Here is a 22,274-nt window from a genome sequence, read left to right on the forward strand (position 1 = left end):
GGATGACTCAAGGATCTGCAATCAGTATGTCAGGACATTAAATGTAGATTATGGTTTTCAATCTTGAGTTCACACCTGAATCACTTGGAAAGTCAGAAAAGGACATACTTATCCCTCTCCCTCTTTAAGATTTTTACCCCATTGGTCTGGGCATCAGGAGTTTTTAATAGCCCCAGGAGACTCTAAGGGATAGCTAGAGTTAAGAAACACCACATTAGAAGATAATCAAAGAAATACACATACATGTATATATACTTATATATACACACATATATATGAATGTGAAAAACTATCAGACTCATCCAGCCTCCAGTTTTGAACAGAAGTATGAGATTTTAAAAAAAGATCAGAGAAGTATAAAGAGAAAAATCAAAGTTGCGAAGATCAAAATATGAAAGTGAAAATCTTTCATCATTTCCCCAGGCGACCACTACTTTTTTTTTAAGAAAAGTCGTACCCACGCAATATATGCCCTCATATTTGTACCTAGAGAAACGATGTTTTACACTAAAGACGGCACACTACGCATATTCTGTGGCTACAAGTAATTAACATGCAGTGTGAAATACACACTGTATTTCATGCAATCATTCCCCTGTTGATGATCACTTTAGCTATCCCCATTCTTCCTTAAAATAAAACAATCTTCATATATTGATTATGTGCATTGTAACTAATTTTCCAAATTTTTAGAAGGTAAATTCCTTGAAATGAGATCGCTAGGTGCATTTAAAATTTGGATAAACGTGGTAAAACCAAACATTTCACAATAAATGGATGCCACCTACGTTTGTCTATACAAGATTAATAAGACCGCGGATTTGGAGGTCCTGCCAGAGAGTGGTTGGTCCGCGGAGCTTTCCAATGGGCCACCGGGGACTCGCACTCTGGGGTCACGTGGGCGGCCTCGCCACGCCTCGCGCAGGCTCAGCTCGGTGGCCTAGCCCTGGATCACACAGTAGCACCTCCCGGGGTCCGCAGCTGGTCGCTGTCGCGGAGGTGGAGCGAGGGACTTGAAGGTAAATTTTGTTCTAGCTGTGGGGTTGGGCGGCCGGGCGGGGCGGGGCTCGCGAAGCAGCTTCCGGTAGGGTGGCTGGTCTGGGCTCGGACTTCCGGCGGCGGCGGCGGCTGTCTGTAGCTGGCGTGGCTTGCAGTCTTGTGGCCTCTGCCCCTGGGCTTTCTGAGCAGCGCGGTCCTCCTGGGCGTCGTACCCGGCATCGGCTTCCGCCCAGTTACAGCGAGGCCCACCAACTTCGATCCCCTTAGAGTCTGCGCCGCTCACCCTGAACCTGCCGCCCCAGTTGAGCAGGCGGGGCGTTTTTTTAAGGAGCTTTCTCAGCTTTTGTGCGCTCGAAGGGGTGAAAACGGCTGCGGGGCCTATCTCTGTGCCCCGGCGGCCCTAGCTGTCTTCACCGGGAGGGTGCAAGCAGAGCAGTCCACATCTGGACAGCCCCGCGCAGGCCGGCGCTGGTCTTTGAGCGCTGCTCCTTCTAACAGCTGGACTGGACTAAAAGGTTGAACAGCTTGAAGGCCTGTGCCCATAAACTGTTAAAGCTGCACCTTCGTGATGACAGCTAACGCACGACGGGCGCGTTTCCCACTCTCAGGCCCTGCTCTGACTTGACTAGAGTGAACCATTAATTCCTCACCAGAACCACACGTGGCAGGCCTTAATTATTGCAGTACAGTGAGACATAAAGACACTTGCCCGATGTCACGCAGAGGCCGGATTCCAACCCAGGTGAGTTCACCTGGTGATCTCCATCTCTAATGTCCCAGACAGTAGCAGATTCCAGAACAGCTACGTGACTTTATTAAATTATTAGGGAAAATACTCCATTTTAAACACTTATTGACACAACTCTTGCACAATAGAATTCCAAACTTTAAAAGAATTCAAAGCTGTCATCTTTGGTGACATAGATATGGTGAGATAGATAGATAGATAATATCTCTACTTTGATAAAAGCTTTGGTACCTGTGAGATACTTTACTTGCAGGCCATGTGTTTTTATGAGTCCATGGATACTACTTAGATGAAATGTTAAGATTTATGTTTTGGTTTTCACAAATTTATACCCATAAGATCCGGGTTTGATTCTTAACTGCTACTTTGTGAGTTTGGGTAAGCTTTTGTTAAAAAGGACCCTTTATCCTTAGTTTCCTCATCTGGAAAATAGATGGTTTTTGTGTTTTGTTTTGGATTAATGAGCTCCTATATGCAAAGAGTCCAAGCACTGGCACTCACTGAAAGATAATTAGTTTTATCCATTATTCTGCTACCCATAGAGATTGTACAAAGCTACTATCTACAGCATTTCTCTTCTCTGAACCAAAAAGCAAGGGTGACACCCTGGAGCTATGCATTTTGAAAATGTGTAGACCAAGTTCCAGGCTTAGTAAAAGCACTTAAGTCAGTGCTCCAGAGGGGTTACACAAATAAGTTCCTTTAATTTCATGTCTCTTCTGTCTCCACTGTCTTATAGATAACTTAGTTATTTTTTTTCAATTCAACCTGAATGGATTCCCTATGCTGAAAAGGTATGTAATAGAGACTGAGGATCCACTTAGCTAATTTGTAATTTTATGTGGTGGTGTTAACATCTTTAGGAGCCTAATTTTAGGCACAAGCCAAAAAAACCCACAAACTCAAAAAACATTTCTTGAAGAGTGAACTGTGGAACANTTTATCCATTATTCTGCTACCCATAGAGATTGTACAAAGCTACTATCTACAGCATTTCTCTTCTCTGAACCAAAAAGCAAGGGTGACACCCTGGAGCTATGCATTTTGAAAATGTGTAGACCAAGTTCCAGGCTTAGTAAAAGCACTTAAGTCAGTGCTCCAGAGGGGTTACACAAATAAGTTCCTTTAATTTCATGTCTCTTCTGTCTCCACTGTCTTATAGATAACTTAGTTATTTTTTTTTCAATTCAACCTGAATGGATTCCCTATGCTGAAAAGGTATGTAATAGAGACTGAGGATCCACTTAGCTAATTTGTGATTTTATGTGGTGGTGTTAACATCTTTAGGAGCCTAATTTTAGGCACAAGCCAAAAAAAAAAAAAAAACCCACAAACTCAAAAAACATTTCTTGAAGAGTGAACTGTGGAACAAAATGGATAGATTTTTCAGAATGGAATAGTTTTCTTCATCTAGCCCACAAACTGGATAAGCTGTTTAATTTTCCACTTTATTTTTATCCAGTTAAGATTCTACTATCTTAAAGTTGATTCAAAATACAGGAAATGTCTGGGAGAATATAAGTAGTTCATCAAAGTAACAGAAGTTAAGGTGAACACATTGACCCTGTTCTCTGAATGGGCAGACCTTCCTATTCACAATATTTAATTAAGAATAACATGGGTGTTAATTACAAATAACCATCAGATATCATAAATAAAACCGTTTATGATGCATAGAGAGAAGTTATTTGAAGGATGAGATAATACTTTCCTAAGCAAGATGAAAGACCATAAACATAGTTCTCTGAAACCTTTATCATTAGTGTCAGCTTTTCTGCTCATTTCTTATCAGCCCCTGCAAAGTTCAGTACAGTGTTTCTTGGTAGAGGGCAAACCTGCAAAGACTGCATGTTCTAAGAGGTGGAAACTTGAAGGGTTGTATTTGGTTCTCAATATTTGGGGGTTGGAGAAATCTCATTTAACTTTTGATGCTTCTCTACATCTCTTGTATTTCATTACTTGCTTGATATTAGTATTTCTTTTTTTGTTTTTGCCTGTAAAAAGAACAGTAAGAGAACGATTTGTTTATTTCCTCTGCTAATGCTAAGTTTTGAAATAAGCTGAATGTGCACAGGTACTTTCTCTGAGGATAGAAAGTGCCATTTCTTTTTTTCTTAGATTTCAGATCATATGGATCATAATTATAAGGCAGGATACAACTTAAATGTTGAAAAAAAGAATAATTTTAAATATAAAACTAAACCTAATACTTTGAGACGTTTAAGAAATTTTGTGTTAACTATCCCCTTGGTTTTCTTTATAATTTTTTTCTATATACATGTGTCCATGAATATTGTTTGGTTTTACCTATTTTTTCACTTGATAAAAATGGAAGTGTATTCTGAAATCTTTAAACAATTTTTTCATTTAAAGTTACATTTTTTAAATTAATCCTAATTAATATAGCCATATTACTGCTGCATTCCATTGAATGAATATAGAAATTATCCATTTCACAGTGGACTGATTTTGAGTTGTTTCCCATCTAATTTGTTATCACAGCCTTTCTTGTGCATGTCTCCTGGTGTACCTGTGAATGTTTCTCTGTAATATGCCGAAAGCAGGATTAATGGGTCATGAGTATGTTGAGCATTACTAGGTGATGTCAAACTGTAGGTTGCATTAATTGACATCATCACTATCAGTGGCTTCATATCCTTGCCAATACTTGGTATAATTTTGTCCAGTCTGTTAGATAGAAAAATGATATCCCATATGTGACAGCCTTGCATTTCTTTTGCATTTTTCTACTAATGAAGTGGAGCATTTTCACATGGGATTAGTGGCCTTTCAGATTTCCTTATCTGTGAAATGCTTGTTCATGTCTTTTGCCCATTTTTCTGTGATTATTTGGGATTTTCTTTCTGGTTGATAGACATTCCTATATTGTGAATCTTAATCCTTTGTCAGTTAAATGTGTGGCAAACTCCATATTTATTTCTTTTGGTTCAGGCTATTTCCCCCTTTTAGTTCATCTTTCTGTTCCCATTTTTCTTATCATTATCGCCCTTCTGTCTGTTCTGTTATAAAATGTGATAAAGGGCTGCAAGCCCAATACTGTGGAGGTAATTACTACTGCCTGAGTAATTTGTATACTTTGAGTAGCTTCTGGACTGTTTAAAGATGTACTATGCAGCCTCCTGTCAGACATGGCTAGTTCATAAAATCATTACCTTTTTAAAAAAAACTATAGCACTAACTGGTGTGGCTCAGTGGATTGAGAAATGGCCTGTGAACCAAAGGGTCACTGGTTCGATTCCAAGTCAGGGCACATGCCTGGGTTGCAAGGTGGGTCTCATTTGGGGGGGTGTGAGAGGCAACCACACATTGAAGTGAATTTGGCAAAAGACGGGGATACAAAGTCAATATTCAGAAATTGAAGGCATTTTTGTGCACCAACAATGAAATATCAGAAACAGAAATCAAGAAAAAAAATCCCATTTGCTATAGCAACAAGAAACAAAGTACCTAGGTATACATTTAACCCAGGTGGTAAAAGACCTGTACTCAGAAAACTACACAAAACATAAGAAAGAAATTAAGGAAGACACAAATAAATGAAAGCATATACCATTTTCATGGATTAGAAGAATTAACATCATCAAAATGTCCATACTACCCAAAGCAATTTATAGATTCAGTGAAATCCCTATTAAAACACCGATAACATATTCCACAGATATAGAACAAATATTTCAAAATGTATATAGAACCATAAACTACCCTGAATAGCTGCAGCAATTTTGAGAAAGAAGAGCAAAGTAGGAGGGATGACAATATATGATCAAACTGACATCAAACTATATTATAAGGCCACTGTAATCAAAACAGTCTGATACTGACAGACACATAGATCAATGGAACAGAATAGGGAGCCCAGAAATAAACCCATATCTCTATAATCAAGTAATATTTGATAAAGGGGCAGAAGCATGAAGAGGAGTAAAAATAGCCTCTTCAACAGATGGTATAGGGAGATCTGGACAGCTACATGCAAAAAAATGAAACGCAACCACCAGCTTATACCATACACAGAAATAAACTCAAGATGGATAAAAGACTCAAATACATGTTGTGAAACCATAAAAACCCTTTCCTGGAGGAAAGGGAACCCTAATGCTATATTGTTGACTGGTGCAGCCACTGTGGAAAACAATATGGAATTTCCTCAAAAAAACTAAAAATGGAACTGTCTTTTGACCTGGCAATTCCACTGCTGAAATTATACCCTAACAACCCTGAAACACCAATTCAGAAGAACCTATGCACCCCAGTGTTCACAACAGCACAATTTACAATAGCCAAGTATTGGAAACCACCTAGGTAACCATCAGTAAATGAGTGGATCAAAAAACTATGGTACATTTACACAATGGAATACTACACAGCAGAAGGAAAGAAGGAGCTCCTATTCTTTGGAGCTGGATGGATGCAACAGCATGGATGCAACTGGAGAGCATTATGCTAAGTGATGTAAGCCAAGCACTGAAAGACAAATACCATATGATATCACCCTTAAGTGGAAACTAATCAACAAAACAAACAGGCAAGCAAAATATAACCAGAGACATTGAAATAAAAAACAGACAGTAACCAGAGGGGTGGGAGAGGGGTGTAATGGGGAAAAAGGGGGAAGGGTCATCAAGGAACATATATAAAGGACACATGGACAAAGCCAAAGGAGGGTAAGATTGAGGGTGGGAGGTACAGATGGGTTGGGCGGGAGGACTGGTGGGGGGAAAATGGAGACAACTGTACTTGAATAACAATAAAAATAAAAATAAATACATAAAAGAAAAATTAAAAACTAGTTTTTCTATTATTGTGAAATAATTTTTCAAAAATAGCATATGTATTTTTTCCCATCCTTTGAAAAAGTCACTAGGTTTGTTTTAGAGCAAAGGTTGACAGTGCTAACTTCAAAGTACAAACTGATATCTCTGTAATTCTCTAAACTTGATTTGTGTAATGCTTTCCTCTGTACTTTGAATTCATAGCTCCTGTTTCTTCCCATCAACACACACACACCCCACATCCTACACTTCAGTTTTGGAGCTCAGGCTTGTATGATATCTAATATATATTAAGTATCTTATGGCTCAGAACTAACCTCAAAAGAGTGGTCTGTAAATTCCTTTTTCTAAAGCTTGTTTCTCACCTTCACAAAGAGGTTTTACTTCTGAATAATTCCTGTTATGAACTTATTTTTTAAACAATCCATTCTCTCACTTGAAAGTTGCTAAGAGGGTAGATGTTAAAAGTCCTCAGCACAAGAAAACAATTCTATAACTATGCATATCGATGGATGTTATCTGGACTTATTGCAGTGATCATTTCACAGTATGTACAAACATCACATCATTATGTCATACACATTAAACTAATGTTGCGTGTCAGTTATACCTTAGTTTTTTAAAAGAGCTAAATGAGCCAATGTTTTTTTCCCACTAACATTTTCAAACTTCTCGTCGGCCATGCAGGATTAAATAAACATTTAGAGAAACCAGTAGAAGCCCTGAAGACTATGTCCTTAAAGTGCAGAGAAGGTCTCTTTGAAAGGGTTGCTTTCAAAGAAATAGGCTGAGTATCTGTGCTGAGTAAAATTATATTTAGAATATCCACAAATTCTTTATGAAATCTTTGCTTAGAAATATGAGTTTGTACAATATCCTGCTATAGATTAACTGAAGAGAAGTCATCTCTTTGAGTGCCCAAATGAGGAAGAAGAAAGGAATGACAATTTCTGATTTAAGAAAGTGCAAGGTGTCCATTCATACCTATCTCCTTCTGCAAGAATAGTCACCTAGTGGTCCCTACTGGCAAAACCAAGTGAGTCAACCCAGTGATTCCACTTCCAAAAATTTATATGTAGAAACCCAAAAAAACTATATGCTAACTTGAAAAACTATATGCACCCCTATGTTTATTGCACCATTATTTGCAATAGCCAAGCTATGGAAGCAACCCAAGTGCCTATTAATAGACAAATGGATAAAAAAACCATGGTGCATATAGACAATGGAATATTACTTGGCCATAAAAATAAAGAAATCTTACCATTTGCAACAGAATGGATGAACCTAGAGGGTATTATGCTCATGAATAAGTCAGAGAAAGACAAATACCATATGATTTCATTTATATGTGGAATCTCAAGAATAAAATGAATGAACAAACAAAATTGAAAGAGACTCATAGATACAGAGAGAGAGCTGGTAGTTACCAAAGGGAGGGGATTTGGGGCACTGGGTGAAGGAGGTGAAGGGACTAAGAAGCATAAACTGGTACCTGCAAAATAGTCATGGGGAAGTAAGTAAAGCACAGGAAATACGGTTGATGATATTGTGATAACTATGTATGGTGCCACGTGGGGTACTTGAAATATTGAGTGGAATACTATGTAAATTATATGATTGTCTAACCATTGAGCTGTACACCTGAAACCAATAGATAGTTTTTTTTAATGAAAAATAAAACCAAGTGAGCCATCTCAACCTAGAGGTCCAAGAGTATTCAGACTCAGAAAATCCTACCTTCAGTGGGATAGCAACCAAATGTTGTTTAACATTGAGTCTGATGGGGTAGTGAAACAAAAGGATAGTGAAACTTTAGTCTGTGTCTTAGGAGTTCTGCAATATCCATCTTACATGTTAAAATCAATCTAATACAAGTCCAGCCTCAATGTGAGGAGTTCTCCATAATTTTGGCAAGCTTTAAGAGTCTCTAACTCAAAATCATGACTAACTATAATCCAATATTTAGAAATGTTTTATTTTATATAGCTACCAAAAATGCTTCTACCAGTCTCAGAGAAATCAGACTTCTCATATGATATGATTATCTCTGAGCTAAGTTATAGCCAAACTAGTGAAGACCACTTGCAATTTTCTTTTTCTCTCTTTTTGGTTCAACCAGCATGGATCTTGATGGCTCTCAGCAAGATCCTGAAATAAAGGACAGTCCTCCCGTCTATGTTGGCCGAGAAGATGACATTAAGAAATCTGAAAGAATGACAGCTGTTGTCCATGAGAGAGAAGTGGTCATTTTCTACCACAAAGGAGAATACCATGCTATGGATATTCGCTGTTACCGTAAGATTTTATTTTTCATTTGTAAATCTCGTGTTTGCTTACTAAGCATAAAACTATCAAAATTTCAGATTTTGTAGTGACTAGATGTAATATTCAATTTCTTTTCAGACTCAGGAGGACCTTTACATTTGGGAGACATAGAGGTATGTAAGATTAAATCTATTCTCATAAAACTCAGATATTTCTTATTTACATTCTTATTTCATTCTGTATTCAAAAATAATTTACATTTAGGTTTGGATTACATTTTAATGCTTCTAGTATCATTTTTAATATTCTAGAAATTTACAGCCCTACAATGTAAAGAAAACCATTTCACAGATAAATGTGAGAAACATGCATGACTTCTGATGAAGCAATGATACTCTGAGATATCTACCCCATAGATATAATTGCACAAATGTTTAATTGTATCTGTAGGAGAGGGCCATTGTAACATTATTTATTTTAATAAAAATTGACAACAACCTAAATGTTTCAGCAATTGGAAACAGTGTAAATTATGAGTAGTCGTGCTGTGCTATACTGTCCAACAACTAAATTAACAAGGCAGATCTATATATGTTGGTATGGAAGGATGTCAACAATATATTTTTGAGTGAAAAAAGTCATAGAATACTACTTCTAGTGTAATCCCATTTCTAAATAAAAAATAACATTCACTTTTTAATCGCTCTTCAATTAATATATGAACTCATGCCTTTAGTAACCTCTCTTGATTTGTATCTGAAGCTTATCATTCTTCCAGCAGCTAGTGAAAATTCCTTTAGAAGCACTTGAAGCGATTGCTTCATTTCTGTCAAGGAAGTGACTTTGGCATGTAATAGACAAGAGCACAGCTGCAGTAACGTGGTGTAGTTGCCTGAGCTAGTAACCCTCTGATCCAACTCTGATACACCAGGTCTCACATCAACAGCAAAAGGGACTGATGACTGCTAAGATTATATTCTGCCTAATGATGAATAATTTTTAAATGGAAGTGAAAAAGAAAAGCTGGTTTGTTCTTTAACCTGATTCTTCTGTGATATATTGTTTTCTGAGTTTGAGGTCTATTGTAAATATTGGAGAGGTCAGATTATTAAATCAGTTTTTCCTTCCCCAGGATTTTGATGGACGACCGTGTATAGTTTGCCCCTGGCATAAATATAAAATTACTTTGGCAACAGGAGAAGGACTATATCAGTCTATAAACCCTAAAGATCCATCAGCCAAACCCAAGTGGTGTTCTAAAGGAATAAAGCAAAGGATTCATACAGTGACAGTGGACAATGGGAATATTTATGTGACTCTTTCTACTGATCCTTTCAAGTGTGACTCTGATTTTTATGCCACTGGAAACTTCAAAGTAATTAAGAGTTCTTCCTGATAAAATTATATGGCAAAGAGAAATGTGTATGTTTGAAAATAACCTTGTTTCAGTACCAAAGATGATTTTTTCCAACACAGGTGCCTTACTTTATCTTTAAAGATCGTATAAATCTGACAGGCTCCAAAGCACATGGACTGGGTATGATGTAGGGATCGTCATCAGGATCTATAGAATACATTTCATCCAGGACTGACTGGAACCTGAAGGTTATGGGTCTGGTATGTGCATTGTAAAAAGGATGAAAGTAATTTGAAGTAACTAAAATGAAGAAAAGGTATAAATAAGATCTGCTAAGAAAAATGGGTGGGGGCAATCCCACCCATTTGATGTAGCAATGTTATCATGGAAAAGTTTAATATATACGAAGTAAACAAATAGTATAATAAACTCCCGTCACCCAACCTCAACAATTTCAGCATTCTGCCATTCTTGTTTTATTGCTACCTTCATGCATTCTGCACCTCTCCTATTTGATCATTACTTTTTTCTTTTTTTTAATTGTTGTTCAAGTACAGTTTTCTGCCTTTTACTCCCATCCCAGCCCACCCACCCAGCCCTCCCTCCCATTTCTACCCCTCCTAGTTTTTGTCCATGTGTGATCATTACTTTTTTTAAAAGATTTTATTTATTTATCTTTAGAGAGGAAGGGAAGGAGAGAAAGAGAGAAATATCAATGTATGGTTGCCTCTCATGAGTCCCCCGCTGGGAACTGGCCTGCAACCCAGATACGTGCCCTGACTGGGAATCAAACCTTGATCGTGTGGTTCGCAGACCCGTGCTCAATCCACTGAGCTACGCCAGCCAGGGCTGATCATTACTTTTTAAAGGTAAAATTTAAATACTTTGAAATAGATCTTAACTTCAGACTTTCTAAATACTGGGGAGGACAAAAGTAGGTTTACAGTTGTAAGTATGTGAAACAATTTATTCTTATATTATTATTTATCAATTATTGTATTATATGCCATATGAACAGCTGTAAACCTACTTTTGCCCACCACTGTGTATAAGACTTTTTACAGTTAAAAATTGCCTCCAGAAATGGGATAAGTTTACATGCTGAGTTTAAAATAAGAAATTTATCAATATGCTGGACCTCAAACCAAATAAACTGTGGCTCAGTTCTTTTCTGATCAAGGGTCTCAAAATGAGAAGACACATGCAGCTGCCCCCCAGCCATGGGAGATGTGAGGTTTCCTAGTCAGTGAGCCAAAGTACTTTGAATTTGAATGCCTATGTGAAATTTTCAAGCAAAGACTTTTTTAAAAAAAAGTTGTAGAGAACCTTGTGCACGTGTGTGCAACTGTTTCATGTAAATGTTATAGAGAGAAGAGGTACAGGGCATTCTTCCTCAGAGTCCTTTCTGTTGCGTTGCCGTTAGGACTTCACCCTCTTTACCATGACAGTTACCTTTGGGCAGAGCGGTTCTGGTTGCCTGGGGCCCACCCTGCACTTCAACACCCCAGGTGCTGAGTATCTAAAACTTGGCCACACACAGAATGTAAGAGTAAGTCCAACGAGCAAGAGCCGGGGTAAGCGGAATAGGAATTCAGAGTGAGAAGAACTGCCATGTCTGGAACCTCTTCCTCAAAGCACGGTAATGTTCTTAGTGGCACAGGATGGAATTAAGGTTCCAAACCTGGACTCTTTCCCTTGATTATTGTAAAAATTATAAGCTAATAAAGTATCATTAAGGCTCTGCTTACAGAGCCCTTTTCTACACACTGTTAAATTTCCCTTTGGAAATTTAAAGGGAATATGGGCCGCATGAGGCGATACAACACTCGCACTCACTTTTCAGACTAGGGCTAAAGAGTCAGGCTTGAGCTCTGTGTAAGTACTGTTTGTGGCAGCAGCTACTCACCGGGTATAGGAAATGTGCCATCTCTGGACCGGGCACATCCCAACCTGTTCTATTAGGTGCTAGTGCTCTAGTGACCAATCAGGTCCCAACACGTGGCCAGAATTTTAAATGCACAGAAGAAACCAAAGAGTCTCCTGCAGGCAAAACCATGGCTCTAGTTAGCAGGGCCAGTTAGAGACCCATTTCCTCTTAGGATCCAGTAGTAACAGTGGGTAATGTGAACTCTATTTCTGGTTTTAGATTTGTTACTCTAAATCTGGAAATGAAAAATGTCCTGTCCTGTCCTGTTCTCATATACAGAACTCCTCTCCTCAGATTTGCAAATAATATTCTATTTTATAACTTTATGAAATCTATGAATTGCAAGTCATACTTTACAGATGAGTTATAAAAGAAGTGATAATAGGCAGACTCAAACCAGGCAGACTCTAGATCGAACACAAATATCCTCTGAAAAATGTCTTTAAAAAAGATATGTAGTATTTTTATTGGGTTGGTTTTGCCCTCCCAGAAAACTAATTAGAAAGATGTTCAAAACAAGTCTTTAATAAAAAACATAAATGTATTATAAATAGACCTATATTATAAAACCCAGCATAAAGTCTTCCCACCAAAGGGTACGTTTTCTTGTTCATTAAAAGATATCAGATAGTGATACATGTATTTTATTTTCTCTACCATATAAATACTTGAGTATGACATTTTATTAGTTCCTCCCTTTTTAAAGCAGCTTAACTATTAGTATATGAAAACTAATTTCCTACCTTTGTCAGATAAAATGTTATTAGATAGATAACTCTTAAACTGTTCAGTGATATTTATGTTTAGATTTCCTCACTCATTTATTTCAGTTGATTGGTCAAATACAGAATGTAAAATCTGGATCTCATCATTCAAATGATTAGCAGGAACATCTGAAACATTGCCTGGCCTCTCCGGCCACGACCTGTAAGGTCTGGCTTTGATTTCGCCTTCAGGAAACGCAGGCTCTGAAAAGGCTTTTCTGAGATTCTCGCTCTCCTCTCTGTTTTGCCTTATGGATTCTTCTTCTTGGAAAATTGTCTTTACCTTCTCCAGAACAGCATTAACACAGACTGTCTAATAATGAAAACAAATTGAAAAGCAGTTTCTTTTTTAGCCACTGAGTTTGCAGATAGAAAAGCCCAATAAAGTGGTTAACATAAAGTCACTCATTAGTCTACATATTCTGATGGAGAAGCACTTCCTTTCAGGAACCCCTGGTACATGATAAACATCAAGAGATTGATTCCTTGTTCTGAGTGTATTACATCATAATCTAGAAAGAAAATTAAAACGTAGTGTGACTAAGTAAAGATAAGCTTTACATATTTTTCCTAATTCATTAGATGTTTTATATTTTTATTCTGATTTAATTAAACATTTCCTTTATTCTCCTGATTTAATTCAATGGAATTTTCTGAGAGGTGAAATTTGACTCTAACATGTTAATACCACACAACAGGTTTTTGTTTTTGCTTTTTCCCATCTGGAGTTTGCTTATACCCATGGGTACAACTGGAAGGGCATGAACATTCTGGTAAGAATTTAGTAAGCTAGTAGATCAATGATTTCTAAAGAAACATGTGATCCATTTTCCCTCAAAAAATGCCATTTCATACTTTAAGACAGTGTCAAACATATAGAGAAAAATATTTCAAAAACTGAGAATCACTAAGAACTTCACCCACTAAACATATTCTGTAAGTTTACTAATGATAAAGACAATGATAATGCCAAATATCTAAGGCACAGGTGGCAAACACAAGGCCCATGGGTCAAATCCAGTCCTCTACCTTGTTTTATCCGGCCCGGCACCTTGTCTCTACCTGGTGGCAGTGTTGAGCTCTTTGCCCCTAGTTAAGGAGTAGTTACATTTTATACAGTCCTAAAATTACATTCGGCCATTTATTTATTTTTTTAAATATATTTTATTCATTTTACCATTATAGNTGCCAAATATCTAAGGCACAGGTGGCAAACACAAGGCCCATGGGTCAAATCCAGTCCTCTACCTTGTTTTATCCGGCCCGGCACCTTGTCTCTACCTGGTGGCAGTGTTGAGCTCTTTGCCCCTAGTTAAGGAGTAGTTACATTTTATACAGTCCTAAAATTACATTTGGCCATTTATTTATTTTTTAAAATATATTTTATTCATTTTACCATTATAGTTGTTCTATCCCCCCCTTCATTCCCCTCCACCCTGCACACCCCTCCCCCACCCTTCCCTCCCTTTAGTTTATGACCATGTGTCTCAAGTTCTTTAGATTCTATATTTCCCCTACTATTCTTGCCCTCCCCCTATCTGTTTTCTACCTACTGTCTATGCTATTTTCTGTACCTTCTCCCCCCTTCTCCTCCTCCCACTCCCCTGTTGCTAACCCTCCATGTGATCTTCATTTCTATGGTTCCACTCCTGATCTAGGTGTCTGCTTAGTTTGCTTTTGTTTTAGGTGTGGTTGTTAGTAACTGTGAGTTTTCTGTCCTTTCACTGCTCATATTTTTTATCTTCTTTTTCTTATATAAGTCCCTTTAACATTTCATATAATAAGGGCTTGGTGATGATGAACTCCTTGAATTTGATCTTATCTGAGGTGAACACCTAGGGCTCCGCTCCTTATACGTAACAGACACGAACAGTACATTTGGCCCTTTAAATGCTGACGTGGTCCCTGGTGAAAATGAGTTTGACAGCCCAGATCTAAGGCAAACAATAAGAATAATACAGTCCATGAAATATCAAAAGATCTAGACTAGTGTATTTTACCAGCGATGCCTTAAGGTGATATAATTGGCTATAAACACTTGGAAGATGTTCAGAGAGTAACAGAGGAAGGACAGGAGAGAGGATTGATTTCCTCCTTTCTTGCCTGCCTCCCCCTGTAGAATGGGGAAAACACCAGATGCTTCTCTTAACCATCCTGCAGTTAGTGTGTGGCCATGTGACCCTGTTCTGTCCAAAGAAACAAAGTGTCTTCTAGGCAGGAGATCAGGAAGGATTTGGGGGAAAGTTTTTCCTCCTATATAAAAAGAAAGACTGTCTTTTGCCTCTACCTATCCCCTTCTTCGTGCCTTGGAAACTGATAGGGATGTAATGCCTGAGCAAACCCAAGGACTAAAGAACAAACAGGATAGCAGAAAAATAAGATAGAAAGGCCTTGAGTTCATGATGACATTGTACACCCGCCGTGCAAACCTGGGAACTCCAGCCCAATTCCAGACTTCTAATTAAGAGGGGTGTTTAAATGTCTTCATCGATAAAGGCACTGTCAGGTGTTTTTTGTTATTTGCATCTGAGTATATCCAAACCTAGAACTATAAAGCTGGAAGTGCATCACTTACAGGTGCAGATGCAGATAGCTTCATGCATTTATCCCAAATATGATCATTTTATATGCCATGCTCTGAAAACAAGTTGGGAAGCCCTATCACATTTGATACATTTATTCTTCCCTCCCCTACAGAACTTTATCTGTGCCCATTCTAACCACTTCTGTCCCAGTTTTAGACAACAAAGTGTCTTGATCAAGGTCAGTATTTATCTATCTTTGCTTTTAACGTATACCCTGTCATCTTCCCTATCACTTATTCCCTGCCTTTTTAGTTTAGTTTAACTAGCTCTCCCCCTGCTACATGTTCAAGTGTTGTCCATATTAAAACTTAAAAAAATTAATTATTTCTGGTACCCGGTTTCCCTCTTAACTGCTACACACTGTCTTCTTGACCGAACAAGAAAGAAGACTCTGCACTCATGGTCTCTGTTTTATCATCTCTTCATCCCAAAGCCTGCTTGTTTCTGTCTTCTGTATCCCATCACACCGCTGAAGTAGTTCTCAAGATAGCTATCTCCAACACCTCAACTTCTAGATCTAATGGAAACGCAAAACCTTCACTTTACTTGCCCTTTTCTGCTTGTTTTTCATGTCACTCTTCAGTTCCCGAGTCTCTATTTCCTTGACACTGTTTCTCCTGATTCTCCTTTTACTTTGCAGATTATTGCTTCTTTGTCTCCATGGCTTTCTCCCTCGCTCCTCTTAAATGTTGTCATGTGCTCCACATTTCTGTCAACTTCCCACTCTTTTCATTTGGCATGGTTCCACTCAGAGTATTAACTTCTACCATAAATGTCATTTGCCTTCAAAGCCATAATTCCAGACCTGACCACTCCTAGGCTTTGCTTGGATGCATATATGACCAGTTATCAGATAACCAAAAATTGTTTAATTGCCTACTTAGAAAATTTATAGCATGACAAATCATGTGACATGATTTCAAAAAAGCCTTTGAGAAATTGGAGTTTAATTTTGGCTGTAGACTCGTTTTTTGTTTTTTTTTTTTATTTCAACATGGCCATTTAATCTCACCCATTTTTCACAGTTTATTTGCATTCCAGCTCAGCTGAATGTCAATTCTGTATGAAATTCACATTTAAGATATTGAGCACATCTCAAAAATTTAGAACACTTTAAAAATATTTATTTGATAAACTCAGGTTTTTAAAAAAAAAACTGGGTATGTGTTTAAAATTCTTTTAATACTTTTTTTCAAAATGTCTTAGATATTCTTGACCCCTTGAATGTCCCTATAGATTTTACAATAAACTAGTCATCTTGTACACACTGCTCAGATTTTCATTGGGACTGAACTAACTCTACAGATTATGGGAAAATTTATTATTATTGTACATTTTAAAGTGATCAAAAATAATAATAAAATGTGTAAGACATTCACAAAAAACAAAAATTATTAAAAGAAATAAAGAAAACAAAGAGATATACCATGCTCTACCAGGATTTATTCTACCAGTTATTAAGACTTATAAAGTTTCCATAAAAAACACTGTTGAATTGGTAGAAGCATAGACACATAGATCAACTGTATAAGGCAAAGAGTGTACAAACAGACCTACATATATAAGGACACTTGATTTATGATAAAAGAAGTGTTCTTGGGCAATAGGAAAAGGGTATTTTTTTCACCAGTAAATTGAGTGAGTTTAGTTGGATACCCATGGAGGAAAAGATTGACCCTTACTTCATACCAATTCCAGGTGCATTAGAAACCTGAAAGGGAAAGGAATAATAATAAAGCTCCTAGAGTACATCAAAAGGAAGAGTCTCGTGTAGTTGGATGGGGGTCAGAATCCCACAGTTAAGATACATAAAGCTCTTAACATAAAGGGAAAAAATGATAAACTGGATTACATTAAAATTCACTTCTTTTTTAAAAGATACTGATAAAAGAGGAAAAGGCAAGTTATAGAATAAAATAAATTTGCCCATATGTAACCTAAAGAGGACTTGTTCCTAGAATACGGGGGTGGGTAAAAGTAGGTTTACAGTTGTTCATATTGAAAATACAATAATAAATAATAATACAATAATAAACTCTGTGTTTTGGATACAACTGTAAACCTACTTTTGCTCACTCCTGCATATTTTAGAAGTACAGATCAATAATAAAAGAATGAACAACTCCCAACAGAAAAATAAGAAGATACAATTCTTTAATAGATATTCACAAAAAGGATATCCAAATGTCCAATTAATGTCTAAAAAGGAACTCAATCTCATTAATAAACAAGGAAATATAAGTTCAAATCACAATGTGATAACAATATATACACACAAGAATGGCTACAATAAAAAATATTGAAATACCAAGTGTTGGTGATGATATAGAGAAACTGGAAATCTTATAATCTCCTGGAAGGAATTGTTAAAACCACTTTGGAAAACTGTTTGACAACCTCTACTATAGGTGAACATGTACATATTTTATGGTCTAGCAATTTCACCAAAATATATGTACAATAATATTCATAGCACTTTATTCAAAATAGCCAAAACTGTAAATAATCTAGATACTCAACAGTAGAATGGACAAATAGTAATAGAGTCAATCAGCGGAATACTACACAGCAATGAAAACTTACAACCTACTGCTATAAGCATCAAAAAAAAAGATTGTAATGATAGTGTTGAGCAAAAAAGGGCAAATACAAAAGAATATATAGTATATGATTCACTTACATGCAGTTCAGACAAAAAAAACCTGCTATATTAGAAGTCAAAGTAGTGGCTGTCTTTTTAGAAGAGGTTAGTGGTTATGAGGGAGCCGAGAAAGAGGCTTCTAGAATAGTAGTAACGTTTTGTTTCTTGACCTGTGTGATATATAGATTAATAAATTTTGTGGTAATTCATCAAGCTCTATACTTCCTTCTTTGTATGTTATACTTTTTTAAAAAATGTAAAGGTCAGTATAAATGGAAATAGATGAAAAGAAATAATCCTTATAATTTATAAATTTTTTTCTATTTTGTCATGCTTTTTGATGAACACTTTTGAACTTGTAATTCAAAGTATACTTTAAATGTATAGCACTCATAATTCAAACTACACTAATATTTGTGTTCCCCCAAATCATAGAACTTAAATGCCGGGATACTGAGTTTGAACAAGACATGGCACAATGGCTGAAACAAAACAACTGTAGCTAAATGAAAACAAAATAATATTTTAAGCAATTGCTAATACACTTTATAGAAATAAAATAATTTTAGTTATTTAAGTAAATTTGGTTTTGGTGAAGTAAATTTTTAATGTAAAATTACCTTGTTTCATGAATAGAATATACAGTATTCCTTTAACGTGACATAGAATCGGTATATTTATTTATAGATCCTAATAATTTTCTTAACTTACCAAATAAATTAATGCTGCATATGAGGCATATATTAGGCTAGCTAAAGCAGTCTTTGCTGGGAAGGAAATGATATCAAACAAAGAACCTTTTCTGACCTGTAAAAACAAAGGAGAGTTTTCTTATTAAAAAAAAAAAGTTCTCAATATTACAGTGTTAAATTTTACAGTGTTATTGAAAAATGAGAATTTAAAGTTTTTCAAAGAAAGTCATCTACTTTAGATCTTGCTCTGTTCACATCCTAAAAATATATTGGTTTGTTTTTCTTCTTTTATAAAAATATGCATTATTTTGCTCATCAAAACCTATGATATATCTATTTTAAAAACCTTGCATTTCCAAAATCCAAATTATTTTAACTTTTTTACATTTACCAAGTGCTCACCAGAGGGTGCTGCTGTGCACGTTAGAAAAACAGCCTTTGTCTCCCTCCCCTGAGGAGATACATCAGAAAAAATCTCACTAGGAGCAGTATCTGAGATTTTACTGCCTATGTTTTCTTCTAGAATTTGTATGGCTTTAGGTCTAATATTTAAGTCTTTAATCCATTTCGAATTTATTCTTGCATGTGGTGGAAGAAGGTGGTCTAGTTTTATTTTTTGCCTGTTATCTGTCCAATTTTCCCAACACCATTTATTAAATAAACTGTCTTTAACCCATGGTATGTGTCTGCTTCCTCTGTCAAATATTAATTGATATAAAGATGTGGGTTTATTTCTGGGCTCTCTATTCTGTTCCATTGATCTATGTGTCTTTTGTGTGTGTGCCAGCACCATGCTGTTTTGATTATGATGGCCTTACAGTATTGTTTGATATTAGGTAGTGTGAGGCTTTCAACTTTGTCCTTCTTTCTCAAGATCACTGTTGCTATGTGGGGTCTTTTGTGGTTTCATAAAAGAAAAAATAAACAAATAGGACTACATCAAGCTAAAAAGGTTTTGCACAGCAAGGGAAAATACCAACAAAATAAAAAGACAATCCACAGAATGGGAAAATATATTCACCAACACATCTGATAAGAGGTTAATGTCCAAAATTTATGAAGAACTTATAAAACTCAACACCAAAAAACCAAACGATTTGATTAAAAAGTTGGCAATGGACCTGAATAGACACTTCCCCAAAGAGGACATACAGATGGCCAATAGACATAGGGAAAGATGTTCACTGTCACTAATCATCAGAGAAATGCAAATTAAAACCATAATGAGATATTATCTCACACCTGTCAGCATGTTTATCATCAATAAATCAACAAACAGCAAGTGCTGGTGATGCTGTGGAGGAAAGGGAACCCTAGTGCACTGTTGGTGGGAAGGCAGATTGGTGCAGCCATTCTGGAAAGCGGTATGGAGATACCTTAAAAAATTAGAAATGGAACTGCCTATGACCCAGTGATTCCACTTACGGGAATTTACCCAAAGAAAACCCAAAACAGTAATTCAAAAGAACATAAACACCCTTATGTTCATTGCAACATTATTTACAATCACCAAGACATGGAAGCAGCCCAAGTGTCCATCAGTAGATGAGTGGGTGAAACAACTGTCTTGGGTGTCCAACCCACTGCCCGTGGGCTGCATGTGGCCCAAGATGGCTATGAATGTGGCCCAACACAAAATCGTACATTTACTTAAAACCTTTTTTTCATCAGTTTTAACTAGTGTTCGTGTATTTAATGTGTGGCCCAAGACAACTCTTCTTCTTCCAGTGTGGCCCAGAGACGCCAAAGGTTTGGACACCCACAGAATGGAATTTTACTCAGCTGTAAAAAAAGAAGAAAATTCTACCCTGTGTGACAGCATGGATGGACCTAGAGAATCGTATGCTAAGTGAAATGAGCCTGGCAGAGAGAAACAAATAACATGTGATTTCACTTATATGGGGAATCTAATGAGCAAACTGAACTAACAAGCAAAACAGAGACAGACTCAGAGAGAGAGCAGATAAGAGCTAGTTGGGGGAGGGGACGTTCAGCAATGGAAGGATTTAGCAAAAAAGGAAAAAGGACTCATGGACAGGGAGACAGTGTAGGGATTGCAGGAGGGATGGGGTATAGAAGGATAAATGGTCATGGAAAAAATATAATAAAAACAAACACATTGGAAAAATAAATGAATAAAATAGAAAGTCTTTGTTCAAATTCATGTAATCATCCTTTATTAAATTATTCATTTCTTCAATTAAGCAATCAAAATGCTGAGCATTTCCCGGAGATTAATGACCTGCTTGAAAATACTAATCACGAGACTGCTGAAGGCCAGCATTAACCTTAGATGATCACTAAGCTTCAGGAAATGCTCTGTGCTCATGCCCAGCATGCTTTTCTGAAATGTAGAAAAGGTTTACACCACTGACTTTATCTCTCCAATGTTTCCAGTTTCTGGTAATAGAAGGTGCCCCTGCCTAAAACCTAATAGTGTAATATAGTCAGTTTAAGGGAACTGTACCCTCACAGGCCACCTCCAGCTCTGCTGCCTTGAGCAGAATGTGAAATGAGGACATTAGGGAAACCGTTCCCCTCCCAGTCAGCAGTGCTGTGGCAGTTAGCCAAGCGCCTGTGAAGTAGAGCCAAGCCACTCTATGGCTTCAATAACTTCCAAAAGGTACAGGTTATAGCGAATAAAGTCATGCATTTGCACAGCAAAAATGCATACAATGTTATAAAACATTGAAAAAATGAAAGTGACAGAATGATTGGGTAAATTACACCGTTGTCTACTCAATGGTATAGTGCACATTTAAAATGTGCCTCCAATAGTCACCTAGACACAGGGGTTTGAAGAAGGTAAGAATAAATTATAAAGGGACACGAGGAAATCTTTAGGGGTGATGAATACGTTTCTTGACTGTGGCAATGGTGTTATAGGTGTACATACATGTCAAATCTCATCATATTGTATACTTTAAATATATGCAGTTTAATGTATATTAGTGATATCTCATCAAACTATTAAAACATGTGTGCTTGGGCTTGGGGTGGGGGGCAGAATGTGCTTCCAAAGAACAAGTGATAACATTTTAATGAAGAGTTATATGGCACTGTGTACAGGGTCAGGTTCTAAGTACTTGTTCTTGCAGTAAACTCTGTTTTTGCTTACTGCTGCCACTACTGAATGACAAACAAAATTGCCCATCACAATTTCCCTTCATCTCTTTTAAGAGATTTATGGAATGCTGAAGCTGAAGCCAAGAATACTATCTAGCCTAGTAGCTAAGAGATGGCTGTTGTGGAGGGGAGGGGGAGGTGGTGCTTATTTCAGGCTATACCAACTCCAACCCACATGTCGGACATGTAGGGGCAGTTTTAGCTCCCTCTCTCTGTAAGTCAGTCTGGAAAATTTCCCAGCATTCCTGGTGTCTGGAAAGAGTTTCCAGGAAATCAAGCAGCTGTTGCTGTTTCCCTCTTGTTAGAAGAATCAAAATGATAGCGTGCCTTTGAATCCTACTGTTAGGCCACAAGGAGACATTATTTTAGTAGAG

The 22,274-nt window shown here is 37.0% G+C and overlaps 2 protein-coding genes and 1 long non-coding RNA gene across 7 annotated transcripts in view; 2 read left to right on the top strand and 1 right to left on the bottom strand.

Moving 5' to 3' along the window:
• The first annotated feature begins 915 nt into the window (after window positions 1-915).
• RFESD (Rieske Fe-S domain containing) lies at window positions 916-10,617 on the top strand. 5 transcript variants are annotated; one of them, XM_037032140.1, is made up of 5 exons: window positions 930-1,019; window positions 1,608-1,741; window positions 8,663-8,838; window positions 8,947-8,981; window positions 9,941-10,617. In XM_037032140.1, the coding sequence occupies exons 3-5, from the start codon at window positions 8,664-8,666 to the stop codon at window positions 10,202-10,204; spliced, it is 474 nt and encodes a 157-aa protein (XP_036888035.1). In that variant the 5' UTR covers window positions 930-1,019; window positions 1,608-1,741; window position 8,663; the 3' UTR covers window positions 10,205-10,617. The 5 variants fall into 5 exon arrangements, with proteins under 5 accessions (XP_036888037.1, XP_036888038.1, XP_036888035.1 ...); XM_037032142.1 differs by lacking the exon at window positions 1,608-1,741 and having other exon boundaries at window positions 916-1,019; XM_037032143.1 differs by lacking the exon at window positions 1,608-1,741 and having other exon boundaries at window positions 921-1,019; window positions 8,659-8,838.
• A 150-nt stretch (window positions 10,618-10,767) lies between these two features.
• LOC118977265 (uncharacterized) lies at window positions 10,768-11,470 on the top strand. The gene is made up of 2 exons (XR_005064488.1): window positions 10,768-10,800; window positions 11,013-11,470. It is a non-coding gene; the product is annotated as an uncharacterized LOC118977265 (long non-coding RNA).
• Window positions 11,471-12,905: 1,435 nt separating this feature from the next.
• SPATA9 (spermatogenesis associated 9) overlaps window positions 12,906-22,274 on the bottom strand; it is a 31,465-nt gene continuing 22,096 nt past the window's right edge. Inside the window, exons 4-5 of the mRNA XM_037032145.1 lie at window positions 18,794-18,889; window positions 12,906-13,169 (exon numbers count right to left, since the gene is read on the bottom strand). Coding sequence (XP_036888040.1) covers window positions 12,906-13,169; window positions 18,794-18,889 — 360 coding nt within the window. The remainder of the gene's footprint in view (window positions 13,170-18,793; window positions 18,890-22,274) is intronic.

Source organism: Sturnira hondurensis, unplaced genomic scaffold, assembly GCF_014824575.4.
Source record: "Sturnira hondurensis isolate 20B ecotype Veracruz unplaced genomic scaffold, ASM1482457v3 Scaffold0021354, whole genome shotgun sequence".
NCBI classification, from domain to species: domain Eukaryota; kingdom Metazoa; phylum Chordata; class Mammalia; order Chiroptera; family Phyllostomidae; genus Sturnira; species Sturnira hondurensis.

Coding starts and splice junctions, on each gene's coding strand:
- RFESD (XM_037032142.1), top strand. CDS start 8,664: ATGGATCTTGATGGCTCTCAGCAAGATCCTGAAATAAAGGACAGTCCT. Junction 8,839..8,946: donor TATGGATATTCGCTGTTACC/GTAAGATTTTAT, acceptor ATTTCTTTTCAG/ACTCAGGAGGACCTTTACAT. Junction 8,982..9,940: donor TACATTTGGGAGACATAGAG/GTATGTAAGATT, acceptor TTCCTTCCCCAG/GATTTTGATGGACGACCGTG.